The sequence below is a fragment of the Doryrhamphus excisus genome, chromosome 13, assembly GCF_030265055.1.
Source record: "Doryrhamphus excisus isolate RoL2022-K1 chromosome 13, RoL_Dexc_1.0, whole genome shotgun sequence".
In the NCBI taxonomy this organism is placed as follows: Eukaryota; Metazoa; Chordata; class Actinopteri; order Syngnathiformes; family Syngnathidae; genus Doryrhamphus; species Doryrhamphus excisus.
Window position 1 is genome coordinate 15029932 of NC_080478.1, and position 23623 is coordinate 15053554.

General features: G+C 39.5%; 1 protein-coding gene across 13 annotated transcripts in view; it reads left to right on the forward strand.

The window, feature by feature from the left end:
- Window positions 1-23623, forward strand: part of dlgap2a (discs, large (Drosophila) homolog-associated protein 2a) — a 152102-nt gene that overhangs the window by 63248 nt on the left and 65231 nt on the right. The window contains exon 2 of one of the 13 annotated variants that reach the window (XM_058090764.1): window positions 3362-3394. The exons of 10 other annotated variants lie outside the window; for them this stretch is intronic. Coding sequence is in view for 2 of the 3 variants with exons in the window: in XM_058090759.1 (XP_057946742.1) it covers window positions 23536-23596 (61 nt within the window). In the remaining variant the exon portion in view is untranslated. Of the gene's footprint in view, window positions 1-3361; window positions 3395-21281; window positions 21419-23219; window positions 23597-23623 lie in introns of those variants that run through there. 2 more of the 13 variants (XM_058090762.1, XM_058090759.1) reach the window with 2 other exon arrangements.

Consider the following 23623-nt stretch of genomic DNA (forward strand, 5'->3'; position numbering starts at 1 on the left):
CGTAAAAAGAACCGTCAGAAAACTGGGAATTTTTTCCTTCTTTAGGTCCTACCGGGACCCCTGATGAATGTGTGGTGGGTTTTGTCCCCGTCTCTGATCAGAAAAGTGTTGTTTAAACACCTTGAAAAAAGGAGAATTTGCAAAAACCGCAGACCGGAAAAACGGGCGAAAAACGAACTATTGGAAAAATAGAATTTTTTTTACCTTCTTTAGGTCCTACCAGGACCCCTGATGAATGTGGTGAGTTTTTTCCACCTCCCGGACCGGAAAAGTGTTGTTTAAACACCTTAAAAAAAGGAGAATTTACAACAACCGCGGACCTGAAAAATGAGCGAAAAATGAACCGTTAGAAAAGTGGGATTTTTTTCCTTCTTTAGGTCTTACTGGGACCCCTGATGACTGTGTGGTGGGTTTTGTGCAATTTCCATTTTATACACACGTCAATGACGATTCAAGCCATCGTCTTGCTCTTGTTCGGTGTTTATTTATCAAATGGAGAGTGGGTGTTCATGCGAAGAATGAAAGTCTTTATTGTGTATATACGTATAACAGTTAAAATCAATTCCATCTATGACATTCATCATTATGTTTCCTAAATGTATATTGAATTGTGTGTAAATGCTGTCAATATTGATTGCCGTTTAGGGAAAGTGTCAATATGTATTTTGCCACCAGGGTTCTCTCTTGTAATTCCCCTTGTCTGTTTATCTGATCGGCAGCATTTATGTATTATAATAGTACTTTTTTAACCTTGCATCATGAAAACCCCATTTGACGATTTATTGGCTACTCCTTATTGTTTGTCTAGCAGTAACTTTCCATTCACATTGTATTATTTGTGCTGTAGCAAAGTGACAAGACAATAATATAAGGGGTTATATATATATATATATATATATATATATATATATATATATATATATATATATATATATATATACGTGTATATATATATATATATATATATATATATATATATATATATATATATACGTATATATATATACGTATATATATATATATATATATATATATATATATATATATATATATATATATATATATATATATATATATATACGTATATATATATATATATATATATATATATATATATATATATATATATATATATATAATATATTTCCATGTTGACATACTTACATTAAATCACATCACACTTTAAATTCTACAGTAAGTAATGTTACATTGATGAGACAATAACCACTGCAGTAACTACTGACTCGCCTGATGTTAACATGAGTCTATATTTTGTCTTATTTATGTCTCAAATGGCTTATTATCTCTCTTTTATGTAGACTATATTATGTTAAGTAATACGAGTGTAAAGGTGGAGTGAGTTATTTTATGTCTAGAGGGCTCTAATAAAGTTTAAAATGTATTAAGTAGGTACATTTCATTTATGAATAAGGAATCCTACTTGGTGGAAATGTACTTATCATGGTCAGGTCTGGAACCAATCAACTATGATAAATGAGGCATACCTATGCCGAAATTTAAATAATTTTTATCCCTAACCTAGTTGAAATTAAAATAAAGAAAACATCCATTATTAATGTCAAATATTTATACATATCTGAGTCAGTTTTATTTGAAGTCTTTCCATTCTCACTGAGGCAGAGAGAATTCCACGCTTATTAGATTTTTGGTTTCTCTCCATCAAGAAGACACGTCTAGCTAAAAAGGTTTTTCAGAGCCTTTAAGATCTTTATAGATTAGATACAATTGAAACAGATTTACACCGTTATGAGTGCATAATGGCTCAAAAACGATAACCTATTAAGTTTATCTGAGGCTTAAGAGCCAGCAAGCTAGTTTAAAACCTGTCATTGAAAGCCAATGAGAATTACACAAGAGCAGTTCCCACAATACATAAGCCGTGTGACCTAGATCAATACGGACTCTACGCAGGGAAATTTAAGAGCGCTTTAAATTTTAACAGGCATGACCAGCTGATTGCGGCAATTGCTTTGACTCCGGAATTACACTGTAGGGATAGGAAGGTAATTAAACCAGTAAATTCACTCCAGGCTTCAGTCATCAGCCACTGTGCTGCCACATAGACAGTTTGGCTGGACTTTAAGTAAGAACCCAACCAAAACCCTTTTCTATATGTTGTCATTTTTAGCGATATACAGTATCTACAGTTATTTTCAGCACTGATGTGTTTGAAAGACAAAATTATATTTGAGTAGTAATTTAAGCCCAAGGCTAATAATTAAACCCTCACAGTCTGACGCAGCACCTGCACACAACAAAAGTTCCTCTTGCACCAAATCCTTAAAGTGGCGGTACTCATCTCCAAATTTGGCCCACACTCAAGTACAAGTACAGCGGGTTGGAACCCCCCTGCTGCCTGACGGATGATCACATTGCGAGCCTTAAACTCACCACACTGCCACACAAGTGCTTGCCCCCAAACGCCACACCGATCTAAGCTTTTTAAAGCGCCACCTCAGTGAGACCTTTTTCAGGCACATTTTGCAGGGTGCAGAACTTATTACTAAATTCTCTAGCGAAGGGGCGGAGCTAACGGCTGATGTCGATACAGTCCTTTTTCACTGATAGCGGCCAATCGGACCAGAGCATCCCGAATATACGTATATATGTATACACGTATATATAAAGTTTGTTTGTTTCTTTCGTCTTTTTCGGCCACAGTGGATCTTTTTGATCCGCATACTGATTTTTTTTAACCCTTTATATTCCGGATGCCCTTCCTGACGAATACCGATGATGCTTAATAGTGGAGATTCTAACCCGACGCGTCCGCTCCAAAGTCCAGAACACTAACCTCTAATATATATAATACAGTATATATAGATATATACTGCATTGTATTCTGTATATAGATATAAATATGTAAATATAATGAGATACAGATATTACTAACGGCGTCTGCTCTCTACTCGGGTCTTTCCCCAGCGTCACTAATAAAAATAATGGACAACAAGTGCACATTGCTCTCAGATTGAAATTTCAAGTATACCCCATGTTTGCTCATTTTATGGTTCGTGCACACACGTTGCTTCTACTCTATAGGGCAATGATGAACTGAAGTAATATGTCTCCTTTTGTTTGTTTCCTTTTCATGCCTGACTCTGCATCTGTTTTTATGCAGCTGCATGCGGCTGATAGTTATATTATGCATGGTTTTTGTCGCCATATTGTGGTGCACACGGGTGCTACTCGGTAAAGACATTATAAACAGGACAATAATGTACTACTTGTCATTTTTGCTAAAGTTATTGTTTTTATGACTTTTTTTCTGAAGAAGAGATGTGTAAAACGTATGTGTTGTCATGTAATATCTTGTTTTCTCTCTTTGGTCCTTGTCCAGAATCACAGTGCACACTGTGCGGTGAACCAGAAGGTGAGTGGGTCTCGCCATTCCCCAAAAGCTCTTGTCATCATCCAGCTTGCTATGTGCTGCTTTGAGAGTGTTGTGGGGGTGGGGGGACGGGGGGGGTGCGGGGCACGCTTCACTGCAGGCACACTATTTCTCCGTCTTCATTTCAGAAGAAAAACACATATTAAAAGGGGTCACCCTGGTTTTACTTCCCCCAAAATTAAACATTCAACAACTGTCTTCCACAGTTATCACAGCCGATACCTGCACTGTGGACTGCGGGTCATCTAAATGTAATTTCAAGCGGGCGGCTATCTTAATGTGCTTTTAACTGACTGATTGGCAGCATGAAGGCTGAAGGACAAATCTCCAGAGCGCTGACTAAGCACATTTGCCTCTACTTCATCTGACTGAACATGAAGCTTTATGCGCACATGTGATTTCCTTGAGTTCCCATGCTCTCTGGTGTGTTACCACATTGCTTCAGATGTATTTGAGCGACAGAAAGCTGCTTAGCCCTTCAGCTTCCCGCTTCCTCTGTATTTCGGCATCTTCTCATGCAGCTCACGCCGCCTCATCATCCATCTCCAAATGCAAACTATTCCTGTGTGCATCTTTGCTGTTTGGCTCTCCATCCAGCCTCTCGCTCGCTCTCTCTATTTGCACGGATTATATTTTGAGGTGCAATCAGGCATTTCATCTTCTGCGGCTGTTGTGGGATTTTGCTTGGAAGTCTGCTGTTAGTGACAATCTCACTAAACAGAAGTGGGCAGAAACGGCCTGTGAATGCAACAGGGGCTGACAGCTTGCTTTGCATTTAGCTTCAAGACAGGTGAATCGAGGAAATAAGCAAACATGCTCAGTGAACGGCTCAGTGACAGATAAGATATTTTCCTCTGGACTTAACCTTGCACAGGAATCAACGATGTGCCTCGATGTCCAATAAGCATTATTCTATGTCTGAAAAATCAATGGGGCTCTCTGTGCTTTGCCTGATTGGATTAAGACATAATCAAATTGAGCGTGATAACAGTGACCTTCCCCCTGAGACAGACGGAGTGGGGAGGCAAGGCTTGAGGTAAACATCCCAACTGGGCATTTGCACGCGTGTGTGTGCAGTATATTAGTTGTGAAAACATGTGTTTCTGTGGCAGCAGAAGTGATCTCCCTTTGGTGTTGTCATTTACTATGACATTAGGACCACAAGGTTATTATGCAATCCCGGGGGGAGAACATGCGTGTATGTTTTTATTCAGCATAGTCCACATGGCATAGCATACTCTCTTTCATGTGTTTATTTTCACCAAATTGACCCTTTTTTTCTGCTCACAAGTAAAATATCAATATTATCTTGTTGAATAATCCTCCAAGTGCTTGCTTTACATGCATGTTTAATTAATCTAATAATCTAATCTAATTAAATAATCTAATAATCTAAATTGTCCTTAAGTGTGAATGTGCTTGTTAATGGTTGCTTGTATACATGTGTTCTGCCCGCACACAACGAAAGTTCCTCCTGCACTAAAAGTGCTACATAGTGTCTGCATGCTCCCAAATCCGTACTGAGGCGCTACTCATCCCACACGTGCTAGCCCCAAAATGCTGCAACGATCTAAACCTTTTCAAACCACCGCACGTTTTGCAGGGTGCAGAACTTATATCACTCTAAGAAAGACAGGAAGTCCCATACACGCCAGACATGGTTGTTCTGAATGATGCGGTGTGTTGATTGGCGTAGGGATCAACATTTTAAAGCATGTATCAACTGATACCGTGCTTTTTCTCTGATATTGTTTGATACTGACTGGAACAGCCCTAATGACAATAATACCTATGATTGAACTGTTTAGTAGCTTAAGATATATGATTTTAATAGCTATGAATTTTCTACAAGTTTGTTAAAATTCATTCATTCACTTTCTACCCCTTATCCTCATGAGGGTCACAGGAATGCTGGAGCATCTTCGAGCGAGCGACGGTACACCCTGGACTGTTCGCCAGCCAATCACAGGGCACATATAGACAAACAACCATTCACACTCACATTCATACCTATGGACAATTTGGAGTCGCCAATTAACATAGCATGTTTTTGGAATGTGGGAGGAAACCGGAGTACCCGGAGAAAACCCACGCATGCACGGGGAGAACATGCAAACTCCACATAGAGATAGCTGAGGGTGGAATTTAACTCAGGTCTCCTAGCTGTGAGGCCTGCGTGCTAACCACTCTCCGCCGTGCAGCCAAAACTATGGTTTCAGAAGCAATGTCAAAAGGCCAGACACAACAATAAATACCAGACGCAATGAAATAACAAATCATATCTGCTAAAGTAATAAAAACCAACACATTTCAAAATCTCAGCTGGATGCTCTTTTTAGGTCCAAAAAGTGTCTGAAAGAAGATGCCTGGTCATGTCACAGCGGACCTTTTGGTTGTCCTGTGTGGCATCAAGGTGACATATCATTGGGAACGCCTGCACAATTTAATGAGATAAGCTCTATCAAAAACTGCTTTTACAAATCCTTGGTTTTGATTGACACTGTTATGTGTAAATGATGATGCCCCATCTATATGGAAAACATATTGCTCCATTGAGTGTTGTGGGCCGGGCACGTTTTCATATAAGGATGAATGGTCTGAAATGAGGAACTCAAGCATATTTACTTGTGCCACTTTACCACAAAGGTATTAGCATTGTCATTGATTGATAAACATCATTGGAAAGTCACATGATTCACCCTGGCATCCTCAAATGATCAGAAGCCTCTTCACACACATGTGCGCACACACACACACACACACACACACACCGTTGATGTGCATTCCGATTCAGTCTGTGATGGTCTGACATCTCATTTTGCATTACTCGCATAGTCACAGCTTGATTCTGAGCCAAAATATGAGCCCCATCCTTCAACTGAGGCACGGACAATTTACTCTCTGTCAGCAGCCACAAATGTGCATCATTAACCAAACCTTCACTAAGACCCTGAACTTTGCTGCAGGGAGGAGGGATGGCATAAGAGAGTTTGGGGATGAGGGGATAGTCAGTGGAGGTGAAGGGAGGAAGATGGGGATGTGTGAGATAAGAAGAAAGTTGAAAATGCGTGGATAAAAGCAGTATTTGTGAACTATGGAGGCCATCTTGGCCTATAAAAGTGTATACCTTCCTTCCTCAAGCCCCGAGACACTGTCCTCTATTCAATTGGACAGCATGGATTTTTTTCAATTTTAAGAAACCCATTTTAACTAATATTATTAAACTTTTCTTATGTTTTTATCTTCACCTTTTATGCTCTTAGTTTTCAGCTTTTAACTTCAGTGTTTTGATTTTATCTTTTTAGTCCTATTTTATGCTCTCAGTCTTCAGCTTTTAACTCCAGTGTTATGTTTTTATCTTTGTAGTCCTATTTTATGCTCTTAGTCTTCAGCTTTTAACTCCAGTGTTTCCTCAGGGGGGTCCTCCACACTGGGGGCTGTGTCGGGTCTGCTCAGGGGGTGCCATCCTTGGGTCCCTTCGACCCGGCCGGCTGGGGGTTCCTCCCTTTAATGTGGGGGTCCGCTCGTTTGTCGGAGTCGGGGCGGCCCGGGTGCTGGTCCCCCCGACGGCCTGCTCCTCCCAGTGTGGACGGCCCCAAAGGTGGCGTTTCCTTGATCCTCAGTGCCATGCCATGTCTCCCTACTGTGTGTGATTGTGTGATTGTGTGTGTGTGTGTGTGCCTAGTATGGAGGGTGTTTCTTTGTTTTTTCCTTTTAATTGTGGTAATTGTTTTAATTCTGTAAAGCACTTTGTGTTGCATGTCTTTGCAGGAAAAGTGCCATACAAATAAAGTTGATTTGATTTGATTTAGTACATTGTATGTTGGCTAGCCAGACCGCTAGCTTTGGTGTCCAGCATAGCTTTACTGGTATATGTGAGGGGACTGCTGATGTTGTGCATTATGCACTTTTTTCTTCCTTTTTACGTCACACAATTAAGTTATTATATAGTAGGCTACTAGTCACTCTTGTCTTCAGAGAGAGAGAGAGAGAGAGAGAGAGGAAGTTTGAAGCAAATATGACATTTTAAGATTGCCTGCAGCTGCCCAGTAAAGTGGGATTAAGGATGCATGCAATTAAAACTGCAAGCTATTTTTTTTTTTTTACCCGTTAGCAGGTGGAAGAAAAAGTGCAGTGGCAAAGCAATCTTTTGAGCTCATCATCAAGTAACCAGAATTGCTCCCTCAGCTTTCTGAAGCCTGCATTGTCTTTCCCGAACCCTCCCTCACCTTGATATTTTTACACTCCCACCCTTCAGTACATTTTTGAAAATCTGTTTTTAATGCCTCAAAGAGAGCCCTCCGGCACAGTATGTGACATAAAAATAAATAAAAATGTACTAGGCAAAATAATGAGGCCAGAAGCTGTAAGGGGAGAAGTTATGACAGAGAGCTCCGTTATTACGTCTCATCAAGCTTCAGTGTGAGTACAGCAAGACAGTGTGGACATTTTTTTTTTTACTTTTAGAGATTGAAATATAATAACTCTGCTTTCACACTCTGCTGCAGGGTTGACAATTTGCATATCATAATCAACATACCCTATTTTGGCAAGTGACTTGCAAATTATTTTTAACAAAGCAATTTGTAACATTGCTTAATGCAGATGGATTCCGGGGTTGGCTTGTCTCCGTTCTGGGACACTTAAACAAAGAGATGTGTGCCCCCCCCTTCGACACAGGAGGTTCCATGAGTAATGTTCCGCTTCACCTGTTTTTATGAAGCGGCTTAGTCCAATGTTACAGTGACAGTTCTGCAGTCAGGTTAGTAATAGTGCTGTATCAGTGTCTGTATGATGGGGCATTTTTTGCCAGCACAAATGACGGATTGTTTGGGTTTAAATTGGAGCAAATGGGGGGGGGGGGGGGGGGGGGATAATTCAAATCCTATCAAATAATATCTTATAGCTCAAAAAGTAAAATAGCACAAATATTAATTCTAAAAGCACAAATGACTGAGGCTATTTTGCCATTTTAGTTTCCATCAGTGGGTGTACAGTACTGTGTTTAGACTGCCAGAATATTGTTTTTATTTTAAGGGAATAACGTCATAATATTACAAGAATTAAGTTAACTTGGGAAGACTGGGGTTTGGTTCTCCACTTGGGCATCTCTCTGTGGAGTTTGCATTCTTCTCCAGGTATTCCGGTCCCACATTCCAAAAACATGATAGGTTAATTGTCGACTCCAAATTATCCATAGGTATGAATGTGACTGTGAATGGTTGTTTGTCTATATGTGCCCTGTGATTGGCTGGCGACCAGTCCAGGGTGTACCGCGCCTCTCGCCCAAAGACAGCTGGGATAGGCTCCAGCATACCCATGACCCTAGTGAGGATAAGCGGCATAGAAAATGGACGGATGGATGTAGTTACCTTGTCTGCTTCAAAGTCAGCAGGTTCTGTGTTTGATTCCCGGCTTGGAGTTTGCATGTTTTCCTCATGCTTGCATGGGTTTTTACATACAGAGCTAGCACTGATATCATTATTGACAGAAATATCTCATTTGTATATCGGCCGATAATATCACACATTCCTGTTTGTAACACATGTTGCCAGATGTAAGGGGGATTGGGCATGAGTGAGTTGTACCAGCTAGCAGGATACAGACATGTGAGAGGTAATCATGCTTCAGCATGGTACATCGGACCCAGTGGGAGTATGCCCAAAGTCTCCAGGCATGGCTGTCCCCTTCCAAAATCATCTGAGCCGTAACATCCATCTTTCAATTCTATTAAGCTGCATCCTCTGCCCTTCAAGCTGCACCACCAAAGTCTTCGGTGCTGCAGCTTCCTCTCAGGTCTCCAAGGGTACAGTAAACCAACTTCTGAATCCTCGGAATCTGAATCCAATGCCCCGGAGTGTGACGAGAGCTCAAACAGCCAATGCGTTCCGACATCCATGAATCAGTCATACGGACGCCAGTAGTCTTAAGTACTGAAGTGCCTGGTGTCTGTCGCCCACCAATCGGAGAATAGGCTCAATTCTGTTCATTGATCATTTTCATTTGAGTCGACTGAACAGCATGACAGATTTATACAAAGAAAACTCGCTCTGATGGAAGTATAATGGCCGATAAAAAAAAGCTTTATTTCAAACACGGTGAAAATGGAACAAAGGGTGAAGGTTCTGAGTCACCTCTAATTGACCATTAACATTTCAGATCAGGTGGGAAAATTATCTTTAATAGGAGTCCTAATGAGCTTGTGTTTTCCGTCTCGCATCTTTCTCATCCTTCTTCTTCTCACATTTGGAATATCAAACATAGACTGTTGTTACAGTAATACAGTAATAGCACCCATATTCACCATACACTTTTACATTCATATTACTCAAAATAGTAGATACAATAGGCCATTTAAGAAATTAATACAACTGTGGTGGTTAGTGTGCAGACCTCACAGCTAGGAGACCAGGGTTCAATTCCACTCTCGGCGATGAAAACATGCTAGGTTAATTGGCGACTCCAAATTGTCCATAGGTATGAATGTGAGTGTGAATGGTTGTTTGTCTATATGTGCCCTGTGATTGGCTGGCGACCAGTCCAGGATGTACATTGCCTCTCGCCCAAAGACAGCTGAAAATGAATGAATGAATGAATGAATAAAACATGTGCCCGAGTGTGTTGCACGTGGAGGAAATGAAGCGACATTGAGGGTTCAGAGGTGAGTTTTAGCCAGCCATGGGTTATCGAGTAGCACCCTGTACTACTTTGATTAGTATTGCCATCCTATATTCACAATTTGAATGCAACTTCCATTCATGGTGGCTCTGCTGATTCATTGCTTTGTTATCCAAGCAGAATGAGTGACCGGTAATGTGAGATAATGCACTGGCTCACCTCTGAATCACAAGCACTATGTATAGACCAGGGGTCGGCAACCTTTACTATGAAAAGAGCCATTTCACCCACTTGCCCACTAAAGAAAAATAGCCTGGAGCCGCAAAACGTTGTATGTTTAAAACAACATTGGAGGGAAAAAAAAAAAAAGACGAGTTGGAGTACTCTTGCTAGTACTGGAGATAAACTTTTGTTTTTAAATGAGCTCTAATTTATTTTTTAGAATCGTCAAATAACTCATTAATAATAATTAATAACTCAAATAACTCAAAGTATTACTCATTTCCCTTCATGTTAACCTGTCAGAGAGAACTGGATAGCATCCTGTCTGCTCATTCAGTCACCAGTCAGAACTCAGTCAGGATGCATTCATGGTCTCACACAAAGTTGGATTTTTGTAAACTCATAACGAAGATGTGCATTTTCACCACTCGGGTGCTTAAAAAATATTCAAGCATTGCAAAGGGAGCCGCAACAAAGAGACTGGAGAGCCACATGCGGCTCTGGAGCCGCGGGTTGCTGACCCCTGGTATAGACTAAGAAGATCTCCGAAAAGTGGATTGGGAGTGTGAATGGCTGATGGTTACTGCCAGGTCATTGCTTCGATGAATCATGAGCTCCTATTTCTACCTGTTTGGATTTGCACATCATGTTCCGTCTCATGAGCAATGCCACCGCGATGATGTCATTGACATTTGACATTATTCTGACATGCGGTTTGTGAAACAAGAATTTACTCGGGCATGGTCCTGAAGACTGGATTCACTGTAATGCACCATTTAGACCTTATACCCATGCATCGAATTTAGGTCACAGAGATAAGGTCGGGACTGGTTGACACGGCCGAAGTCATTGACCCAACATGACAAGAGAGACAAGTGCAATGTCGCCATTATACAGTACAACAGTATTCACTCATTAACCAACACATTAACCACATGTTTTAGCTGACTAATACTTGGATTGGATTGGGCAAATATTTGCAAAATGTTATTCGAATATCATTTTCCACCAGCAAGTTAAACATGCTAATATTGAAATTAGCATGTTTGGCAGCCACCTCTTTAATGCAGGGGTTTCAAAATGTGTATGCTACTGTGTGTATTCTACCCGCTTCCACCCGCAGTGTATGACTGACAGAAGGGCTCACGCCGTTCATGCCGTTGTTCTATGCAACAAACATGCCAATATGCCGATGAAAACACACATGCACATGGCAATGCATTGAGGCCGGAAAAATTCTCAAGTTAATTTTTCATTTATTGTGTGACTAATTTATGTATTTATTATCGTCCCAGGCCTAGTGCACACAAGATTTTTTTTCTGAAGGAGTAATCTTGTCACGTGACACCCTGATCTTGTGGCAAACCTAATAATTTAACAAGAAAACTCACAAGAAAATGTACAAGGAAAAATTTAAATATTAAAGAAAAACAACATTATTTTTAACAAGTCATAATACGAGAAAAAATTGAAAAAAAATGTGCAAGTTCTGGAAAATTAGGTTGGGGAAAATGTTATGAAAAGGGAATTAGTCAAAATACTACCAAAATAACATTTACAAAGATTATTTAAGAAGAACATTTATTATACAATAAGACATTTAAGAAGAATATTTTGGGGGTTTTTTAAGAGAAAAAGTTCGTACTATTAGTAAGCTTTTTCCCCTGTTTTTTCTTGAAATATATATATTGTCCATCAGTAGACAAAGTTAGGACAGCCCTGGTTTATTGTGATATTTTGCTCATTTGATGCAAAAAAATACAAGGTTTTCAGAATATGTTGCAAATGCCTGTCTTTCAGGTTGCATGTAATTAAAATAATTAATCCTAATAATTAGTTTTTTTCTGTAAACAAATTTCTATGATGGAACTCTACGATTAATATGTTGGGAGTGAACACCGCTGTAATGTAACTGCTCTATTCACAGCTCTATTAGCTATTAACGTCGGTGCAAATCAAGTGAACACAAACTGAATTGAGTGGGTCAGACTCATTTCCCATCGGCCCCAAAAATCCATTGCCTTTAGTCTGACTAAGACTTTGTAGCCACCTATAAAACACATGCTCAGAGGACCGAAAGTAAGACTTTAGGAAATTGATCCCGGAAAAAAACAACATTTTCATTATTGCTAACAAAACTGCTTCTTGCGGCATTAAAAGTTATGTAATCATGTTAGCCGGTTACTGTCAGCAGGCTGTCACGATGTTTTATCATGGTGTACCCCGATATGCTCCAGCATACCCCCTCCCTCGTGAGGATAAGCGGCATAAAAAAATGGATGGATGTGTTTAGCATGTGTGTGCTGTTTGAACCCTGTTTTAGCCTATGTCAAGTTATGTAAAATATCTCAAAGCACTTTGACAGCTTCCGTTTTGCTTTTCTTGATATGATAACTGAAATTGACTCTTTCATCAGCCATGACTGTTCAATCAAAGCACTTCCTGTGACAAACCAACTTCAAGACACAATAGCTGACCCCTTTCATCCAATCATCTAACAGATGATTGCCAAAATACCACTTGGGTTAATTGTGTGTACGGTGTCCTGACCCAAAACACCCCCCCTCATTTCTTCAAGGGCTGTGAATACGTCTGATGTGGACCTTAGGATATATTAATCCATGCGCCATCCTCAATGGGGGTCACTGGGGGTAACTGTGACACAATGTGGAGCTGTGAATGAGGGATGCCTACCATCCTGAATCTACACCTTGTTGCCTACATTAGCAACATTCGGCCAGGAGGTCTACAGCTATGGGTCAAAACATAGGCTGTCCTCCTCGTTTTCCATCAATCATCACAAAACTTTATACATTTTAATTCATGAATGGGGCTTTTGTTTGTGCTGCAATGTTATAAAACCCTGAGAACTGTTTTTGGATGATTTAATTTGGCTTTGTGAGGGGCAACATTGTAGATGTATTGCAGCAAATGAATACCTCGCTGTGCTTCAGTAGTCATATGTTGCCATTCAGTGAGATGTCAATTGACAATTATAGATAAAGGTTTAAGCTATAGATTGGTTTCAGAGCATAATGTTCTTCAATTTCCTGAATGTATAAACTCCAGGTGGTGGCAGTAACGACGGTGTAAGGAAGTCATTTTACACCGCAACAGGGATTTCATGAGTTTCACCTTGCACTCCATACTTTTTTGCAAATGAGATGAGGTTAGTACCATATACTGATGATGCATTACTAATTACTAAATTATGGGGGCGATTTAAAGAGAGCTTTTCAGGGTGTTCTTTCTAGCTGAAAAGCTGGCTACAGCCTCACAATGTTATTTTGTCAGTAGAATACTATACACGGGGCGAGTGTTTACATTTCAGTTTGTTGACTCCAGGTAATGAAAGGCTATATTGGAAAGATATTGGCATGCTAATGGTAAAGATTACATGATGTGTGTAGTATTTAACATGATATATATGTATACTGTACATAGTGATAATTGAAATGATTGATATTATTGATATTGATCATATGTAAACATATGATAAACTTTATATATGCTCTAAAAAACGATTCCTCCGCTATGTACTCGCAAATTTTAATTTTAAAAATGGTAATGGTAATGGTAATGGTTTTATTTCATTTGAACATGCATCAGATTACAATTTAGTGATCACATAATCAGTTCACAGTTCCACATGTCCAAAAGGAGTAGGAAGAAGCAAAGCTTATTAAATCCTACCCCTCCATCTGGTACTTTTACAATCAGTAACTGTTACATTTGTTCACTTCCTGCTTTCCTAATACGGTTTAAGGTTTTTTTGTTGTTTTTTAATTGTTTGTCCTATACCAAAGTACGAGGAGGCAATATTGTATGTACTTGTTTAATTCACAAGTCTTAATAAGGATGCCAGATTCAGACCAAAAATCGAAATAATTTAATTGTACACGACTAAAAACTAGAGAATTTTGAAACGATTACACCCTGTCTGTACAAATCGACATCTTAAAAGGCAGAACACAGTGAAAAGCAATCATTTTAACTATAGCAAAGCATGCTGGGAAATGTGTAATTTGCACATAATTTCCACATTCCTTTTTATTTCACATATTACTGAGGAAATAACATGTTTGAGACCCTTGGTCTGCGACGTAATAGTATCCTGTGTTATTATTATGATTATTATGTTATTATGTTTGCGTTGACTTAACAGTTTGATCATCTCTTGCTCAAATTTTGGTGACATTCAATCAAAACAACAGCAATCCATTTAAGCCATGCCTCGCCACATGCATTGCTTTTGTCTTTGGTTAACATTTCCTTCCCCTGTTCTTAGAGTGTTCCCTCTTGAGCCGTAAATGACCGGAAACACATGCAATGTCATTGTCAAGTCAAGTACGATCACATAAGCCTGCATCTGTTTAAATAATTCGAATCACGTCAGCACATAATGAGAAAAGAATCAAATACATAACCCAAACGCTCATGGTGAAGTTACTGTTGCAGGTGTAGCCATTTATTGTGTCTGCCTATACGTAATGAATACCAAAATCTCAGGCCTCAAGGACAAACATTTGAAGCTAATCTGGACGCAGCGGTGATGCTGTAGTTACCCTCTGCGTCTCACCTTGTTGGATATGGAAATGAGGGTGAGAGCGATATCACAGGCACTTTAATTGATTTCAGTCCTGCCTTTTGTTGTGCATTTGAAAACAGCCAAACAGTTTAATGCTGAGAATCACACATACACTTGCCTAATTAAAGGCACACAATAGCCTTGAGGTCAATATTGCTGTAGGAGGATGTTGTCTGATTTGCTGAGATGCACTTTTGTAGTTTCAACTTGTCATATGATACAACATGTTACTGCGTGTTACGTTATTAGTGAATCAAGTTCATCCAAATAAATTATGTATACATATTCTCATGTGTCTCCCAATACTTTTCCTGCTTTTAACGTCCTGCCCTGTTCGTCCTGTTTAGTTTTTTTGTTGAAAGTGATGAAAATGTCCTGGTTCATTGTGTTTCATTGGGCCATTAAATCGAGTGGCATAAGGGCACTCTGCTTTATATGACGTAATCCGTGCTATGTGGCTGCCCTTTGAATTAGTGTTGCCAAAAAGCCAGCAAAAAAGCAGAATATATGCAGAGGTGCTTGCCGAATGAAAGTCTGGTAAAATTGCCGACATCATGCACAACTGTGGTTCACATTATTTTTCATTCTCTTTTTTTCTCTTTGAATGAGAAGAAATGAGATCATCATGAGATCAATGTATCCGCCCTATCGGATGCCGTGGCTGTTTGTGGTTGGCTGAGAAATGTGAACTCATTAGTTGTCATCATATTTTTAGCTGCCTTAAGGTTGAGTTCTCATTAGGTGAGACGTCTTTGATCTGATATTAGATGTAATGGGACAATTACTACAAAAATGTACATGCTGGTTCAGACGGTTACATTAAAGAGTGGTTGCTGTGATTGTTTATTGCATTGAAATGTGCCTGACACTCTGAAAAACCTGCCTGTCAGGTTTTGGTGACATGTGTTCACTGTGTGCTTGTCAGTCAATTTACCACTGCACAGTTTGCTTCGCCTATGCCGAGAATAGACCAAGTCGGAGATGGCGAGCTTGGACGCTACTCGAAATTACCACTGCATAGGGTGCGCCATCATGCACCAGGAAAATTATTTGATCACAATGTATTTTATTGTATGTTTATTGTTTAAGTGGAGCGTTCGGTTAACATTTCATTACATGAAAGCACATATTCTTCTCAACAAGCAGCCGGTGTCATTCAAAAATCAGGAAGCCCAGAGGGCTTGTTTGGTAAAAATAAATAAATAAAATGCTCCAGTACAAAAGTGTTTATGTGTCTTGTGAATCTATACCTTGGGTTTCATCAACTGAAAAGTCAGGGGTGGGCACATTGAGATGGAAAAAAATTGTCTGGGTATTTGATACACAAACACTATTTTACGGATATAACTGTCCACCTGGAATCATTGTCTTGTCCGTAGAAGTGTCATACAATCACACAATAATATGTACTTATTGTGTCCCCCTTTTCAGGAGCACTTTGAAATTTAATTTTACAGTATTTTTACTGAATAAGACACACGGAATGTACATTTTGGATGATTTTGGCTGATTTTTTAAAGCACATAGAATATTGTGGTCTAGGGTTGTATAAACATGGTGCATGTATACGCTTAACAGTGAGTGTCAGAGAGTCACTGCTGCATTTGCTTATCAGATTAGACACACTGAGTTTGGAAAAACATTTTTTTTTAAATGGGACACAGCTGGCGACTGTCACACATTCCAGTGCATTGCATGTGGCCCCTGGTAATGACTAACGCTTTCATCTTACCTGTGATGCTCTCGATCCTTATTGAGCAACCTGCGGCTCAAGGATGGAAGCACATGATCAAGAGAACCACCAAAGGAGACTCTTGATGGGGTGGCTTGAGGTACGAAGGGGTCGATCATTTTTACACTTTTTATACCCCACAGCCAAATATTTCTAGATTTAAAAACACTTTCTTTAATGATCTATTTCATTATACAGTACTTGATGAAGTACAAAGGGTACATTTGATGCACAGTTGGCATGCTCTCATAAATATTCAAGAGGAAATCTGATTGGCTCTATTAAAGGTATTTACCAGCCAATCATATTAATGAGACTTCCTCCCCGCTTATCCAATCTACGATACCAACCTTGTGATTTGATTGCCAATATGTTTTTAGATCAAATGTTTGGTGCTTAATGCAAACGTAAAGGTCTTTTGGATTGAACCTTCGCGTTTATAAAAATGTATAAAGACGTCTTTGGTATTGAATTAGTTAACTGCAGGAGGAACATTCATTCATTCATTTTCTACCGCTTATCCTCACATCGCTCGGACGCTGGAGCCTATCCCAGCTGTCTTTGGGTGAGAGGCGGGGTACATCCTGGACTGGTTGCCAGCCAATCACAGGGCACATATAGACAAACAACCATTCACACTCACATTCATACCTATGGACAATTTGGAGTCGCCAATTAACCTAGCATGTTTTTGGAATGTGGGAGGAAACCGGAGTACCCGGAGAAAAGCCACATATGCAAACTCCACACAGAGATGGCTAAGGGTGGACTCGAACCCAGGTCTCGTAGCTGTGTGGTCTGCATGCGTTGGTCGCCATGCAGCCATGCGGGAGGAACAATCAAGTAATTTTTTTGTGAAATGTACGTTGCACTCTGTGCTTTTATTTTGTGGAGGATTTTTAGAGGTAAAGTGGTAATGAATCATGAATCACTGGTGCATTGTCTTTTGTCATCATCAGCCTTTGTAGAGAGTGATACTGACCTATTTAAGTGCAACAAGAATTTTTTTTGTCAAAGAATTTTAATCTGACTACTTCCATTGATGGAAGGATGGAAAATATGCCTAAGTCCAACTCCATTTTAGTCTTGTTTAGCACCTGATGTCTCTCCGCTGTCAAACTGTGTCCACCGGTTTAGTGACCCATGCTTCACCCACTCTCTTTCCTCCGTGCCTCCATCTGACAGCACACAGATTCTTCCACGCATATAAATATATATGTGTGCGTACTGTTCACCTTACTGGAGCCTGGTAGACAAGCAGAGGCTGCAGTTTGGCCTGTTACCAATCATTGTCATGTGTTGCTGTCAGAGTTAGTGCACCTCAAGATGTTGATTTTTTTTAGTTCATTCTTTCTCCCTGTTACACGTTTTAGTGTGAAACAGCAGCTGCTAAAATCCAGTCCAGTCCTTGTGAAAGTCCGTAGTCGTGTTTTCCACATCTCATAGCAATCCCATTACAGCTGCTTGTGTTGTGGATCTGAGAGGGAAACTAAATCAGTCTGCTCTCTGCATTGAATTACTACTAGAATCATGTGCTTTTAGTAACTGCCTGGGGAAGCACATGAAAGTGTGCCTGCTCCCAGAAGGGTGCTTTGGTACAGATGTTGACTGTCAAGTCAGCATCAATGTGCTTATTTCCACTACATTTCACTATGACTGTGTCACATGGTCGTCTGACAAGATCACTGTTGCAAGCTTTCAGTACTCTCATTAACAGCCTGTGTTATTTTTACATAATACACACCTTGTCTAATAATAATTATTATTATGCTGCACGGTGTGGTGGTTAGCATGTTGGTCACACAATTGTTTATGGTTTAATGGTATTCTTATCTTAAGAGAATAGGCCAACCTTGCAAGGTAGATGCGCTCACAAATCAGAAAAATACCTTTAAAAAAAGACCAATAAAGTTGACGAAGTGAATGCAGTCTTATAATAATTGCATATGAAAGCCGCACATCACTTATTAGTACATCTGTAGAAGGGTGATATGTGCTTCTTGGCTTCTCAGGCATTCGCTGCTAAATATTTATTATATGCTGTATTTAGAGCCCACCCAGGGCATTGTCAATAGCGCTTCATTCATTTCCCTGCTGCGAAATCAGGCCAGTAAAACACTGGGACAGGCACTTAAACTAATTGCATTTTACAGTCAGAATCGTCCAGGTTCACCTCCATTCCCTGGAGTGACATGCAACCTTCCTCACTCCAAATCAGAATGTGTTAAAGAGCGGGTGACTGTGTTGTTTTTGAATATCTCCATGCAAATTAATGGGGTGACGTCTATGTTGTAAATTAGACACAGTGAATGTGATCATTATTGCATTAAAAACCCTTTGCATAGCAAGTCTATTAGTATGGTTCATTTCCAGCCTCTCATGCCCCCTTTGCACTGAATATTCCTGATTTCCAGATTATTTCCTGATTAACATCACTGCGAGTCTTTTAACATGCTAATTGACTTGTATTGTTATGGCTGACTATAGAGGAGCCGCGTACAAGACAAGGATCTGAAGTGGACTGTCCGTATCACTTCATCTCCCAAAAGTAATTTTGGTTGCCCTCTGCATAGTGGCTGCCGGGGGTGGGGGTGAATTACATTAGAGGGTAAAAGACTTTAGCCGTCTTCCTCTGACTGGACATTGTAAATTCCAACATGCTCTGACGATCTGTAGTGTTTATGTCTTTGTGGACTCATAGACTGAATCAGGCATGCAGTTGTTACTCTGATGTAAATAACAACTGTACTTCTTATTACTCGCTGAACTCCATAGTGGCTGCAAAAGAACTTCAGTATGTGTTGCTACAGCAACAAGAAACTGTTCTGAGGCAACTAACAAGTTTGTTGGGAAAATACAGTCCTGGCCATTATGTAAGACGCAACCTCGTCTTCTCTCACACAGGGCTTTTCCTGTGGCAGATTTCCATATTCAGCATAATTTGCGACTAGACTGCAGCTGGCTGCATTGGATTTATCATTTTTCATCTACGTACATGCAAGCCTGCAAGAAAAAAAATACCTCACAAACTCCTGGGTCAAGTGCACTCTACGTGCATTTTTGGAACTAAAAGTGGGGCAACATTGTTTATATTGTGATGATGATTTTGCATACCATTATAAGTTAGAAACCTAAAATCACCTAGAAACAATTTCTATTATCACAAAGAAAGGCCACTCCAAAAAAAAACCTCACACCATTAAAGGTGATGCAAAGCTTCCCAAACATGCTCAATGAGTGACATATCCGGTGAGTATGGCGGATACACCGCAATACGTGTCTGGTGTGACGGGCAGACAGACAACCATTCACATTCACACCCATGGACAGTCCTTAATCAATCAAATATGCATATTTGAATGACTAGAGCTGAAACCTAGACTGAAAACTTGACTGTGCGGCCACAGAACTAACCAGTGCTGACCCAGGTGTAATTACCACAAAGGCGTATGAGAGAAACATTTTTTAAAGATTAATATTGATTGTTCAAGTATTACACAAAGGGCAACCTAAGTGTTGTTATTTCTGGACAAACAACAAATGCTGATCCTGATTTCTTTCTGACACCTACTGCTTTGTTCCTGTTTTGATTGGCACAGAGAGTTTGAAGGGATGAGGAGCGCTGAGCATAGCACAGATAACGTGCTCCATCATTAACGGGCTCATGATAAGTATTCGAGCATTCAGCAGCTTCTACTTATCAGGTCACTGAAATCTCTCTGCAGCTAAATACTGCAGCTTCTCGCTGCTCGCCAGCAACTCTGTTCGTTGAGTGTTCAAGAAGAAAACTGTCATTTAATTTCTGACGGGACAGGGGGCTAATATTGCCACCACGGCGTTCAACTGTGAAACAGCACTTTGGACGGATGAGTGGTTAAACTTACTTATGTACATGAAATGTCCACACGTGAAAATATGAAAATATTTTTCTCTTGCTGGGATTCTTAAGCTCCAACCACTTCTGCCTGAGCTGGCCTCATAGACAGATTTCCCGGGAGCCATAGCTAACAACCGTAAACAGAGCCAAGCACAGCTGTGGGGAGGGCAGTAATAGAGCTCCTTGTGATGTCACAGCAAGCCAGTGTTAGAAAAACCTCTCTGAAACCGAGCGTTCAAATACCTCCCAAACATCTTTCAAATGCGATAACCTCATTATCTGAAACTTTGGCTTTGTTTAACACGAGAATTCTAACCACATTTTTGGTCAGAAAAATGGAAGTGCATCACAAGTGTCTCCTTCGGCACAAATAGCGACATTGCGGCATAATGCTAATGTGTGAGTCTCTGTTATGTCTTATTTATCTCAAATATATAATATTTTCTCTTATTATGTCTACTATGTCGGGTAATATAAGTGTAAGAGTGACTATAGGGGTGTTATTTAATGTCTAGATGACTTTAATAATGAAGGTCATAAACAGTTTTTATATGCTTTACCGATGAAAATATTCCATTTTTAAAAAAGGATAATTTTTTTGTAAATTGAATATTGAAAAAATCCTACTGTGTGTATATTCCCTCATCATGGTCGGGTCTGGAATCAATTAACCGCTATAAATGAGGGATTATTGTACAGACAAACCAACCGGCATCCCTGAATAATAAGTGTTGTTCACAGGCTCATAAACCAATCTATCCACTTCTTCTGTAGCCCCCCTTGCTCTAATCCATCCCTTTGTTCTTGCATGCAAACCTTCAGCCAGGTGGGAGAGAGATAGTAATGCTTGGCCGAGAAGCGGGTGACGTCTCACATCCACACAGCTGTCCCAGGTGTGCAGTGCACTACTCAACAGGTCGTGCCTGAGGCTACATTGGAACGTGGCAAGGATGCACACCCGTCAAAAATGTGAATTATTAATACTGACTTCCCTATTTTAATATTTCATCTTACTGTTCCATATGTATTAGATAGTACAAAGTACTATTTGTGTTAAATATTATTCTGGATCTTTGATGTTATTATTTCATATTCATGATTATATATGTCTTTGCAAAAAAAAAAGTCTCAAAAAAGGAACTATGCCGTGAATTCTAAAACACAAACTAAATTGATCTCAGGACGCTGTTTGACCTTCAGCTTATTCAGATTTCTAAATAATTTTCCACATGAGATATCTTTGCAGCGTCTACTTATTCCATCATAAAACTTATAAATACTACACACACACACACACATATAGGTAACATTTTACTCTGTGCCAATAACTTGCCTGCCTTCCAAACATGCTAAAAAAAAGGCGCAAAAACACAAACCGCAAACAGGTTTCAGTTCGGTAAATCACATTGCAGGTACTAAATTATTACATTTGCATCTACGCCTCCCAGTATTTTGTGCATTTTGATCATCTGCATATATTCTGCATTTGCTCATTTGACAGACACAATCCTTACTGCATCGGGTTAGTAGATGCTCGGATCATGTTTGAATGTTTCTATACAATCAAATCTTTAATAGAGCAAAAGCGTGTTTTAAAAATAACACACATTGCTTACATATACAGTCTTCATTATGTGGCCTTTATTCTATTTGTGGACAACATTACTTTTTAATAACCAGTTATCTGTCTGTAAAACAATTACCAAATTTAATTAGCCAGTTTATTTGAAAGCCTGCTGACTCAGCAAACACTAATGAAACAGACTCTTTTATGTTATCTCAGAGACAGAGTGTCTATATGAAGCGACAGTTGCCTTGCTCTCAGTTCTTGTCCTGAATGAAAAAAAAATGCAGTTTCATCTTGCAGTACTGCGGCTTCATTTTTAGCTCACAGTTGTCACAGTTTAAATGTATGCATGAATCATGCTGTCCTGTCACTGAGATGGACAAGCGAGCAGGATATGTGCCAAAGCCATAAGCCACTGACTTATTTTGATCAAAAGCACGATGGTGACTATTACAAGGCTTGCCGAGCTGACAGATTGCTCTTTTGACACTTTTTGCCTTGGCTTCCTCTCAAACCTAATGACTCAGGCCATGGCTGATTTGCCCTGAGGGTTGAGCACACAATTCTCCTTCCTACGGGTTTCTAAACAAAGGCCAAAATTCTGGACAGAGAGCATTTAACCTTTGAGGAGATTGATAAGTACGCTTCTCTATCGATTTGCTTTGCTCAGAAAATGTGTGACTTTACTGAGGGCAGTTGGAAGAGATGCTGCCAGAACGACTTGACAGGGTGCAAGGGGGTCAAGGCACTGTTGTGATTAATATGTATGTATTTTACATGTAACTGTGACTTTCATTAAGTGAGTGGAGTACAGAATTTCAACTTTGAAAGCAGACCATAACCTTGTAAAACAGTCGGACAAGTGTGAACACACCAATGTAATCTATCTTTAAACTGATATGCTTCATGAGATACGGTTGTTGGACCAATCAGAGATTAGCACCAGTGCAATTGCCACTGCAACAGTTTTATCGGAATCAGTAGTGCCTTGTCGGAAACCAACAATCTATTGCGTGTGTTGATAAACGTCCAGATTTGTTGAATTTTGGCTATGTTGAATATATATTGGTCAAATTTGCCTGATGATGTTCATTTAAAAAAAAAATCATTATTATCAGATCTGTTCCTAAAATTCACGTAAAATTTCAAAGCTGCGCAAAATGTGTTTTTAATGACAAAACTCCCATTAAAAACTATGAAAAATACATTTTGGATTTATTGTAACATAAACTATTACAATACGATTCAAATATGATATATTTTAAAAACAGAACAATTTGATATAATTTGTTGCATACTCCCATAAATATAAAAATAGTCAACATTTCAGACTGACCATATATATAAATTTTTTTGCTGAAAATCTTTTGCGGTGACTAGCTAACTTTGGACTGTTAAAAAGAACTGTTTAGAATGACAGCTGCCTGAACCTGAACCTCAACTTGGCAAATTACATATCAGTGTGAGCTTGCTTACTACATAATGAAATGTTTTATTGGCCCTAAATGGATGCGATGAAATGGATGTTTTTTGTGTCCTTTTACACACAGTTTTTGCCAGGTCGTTGTCAAGACTGATTGGTGAGACTCTACCTTGTCATATTAGTA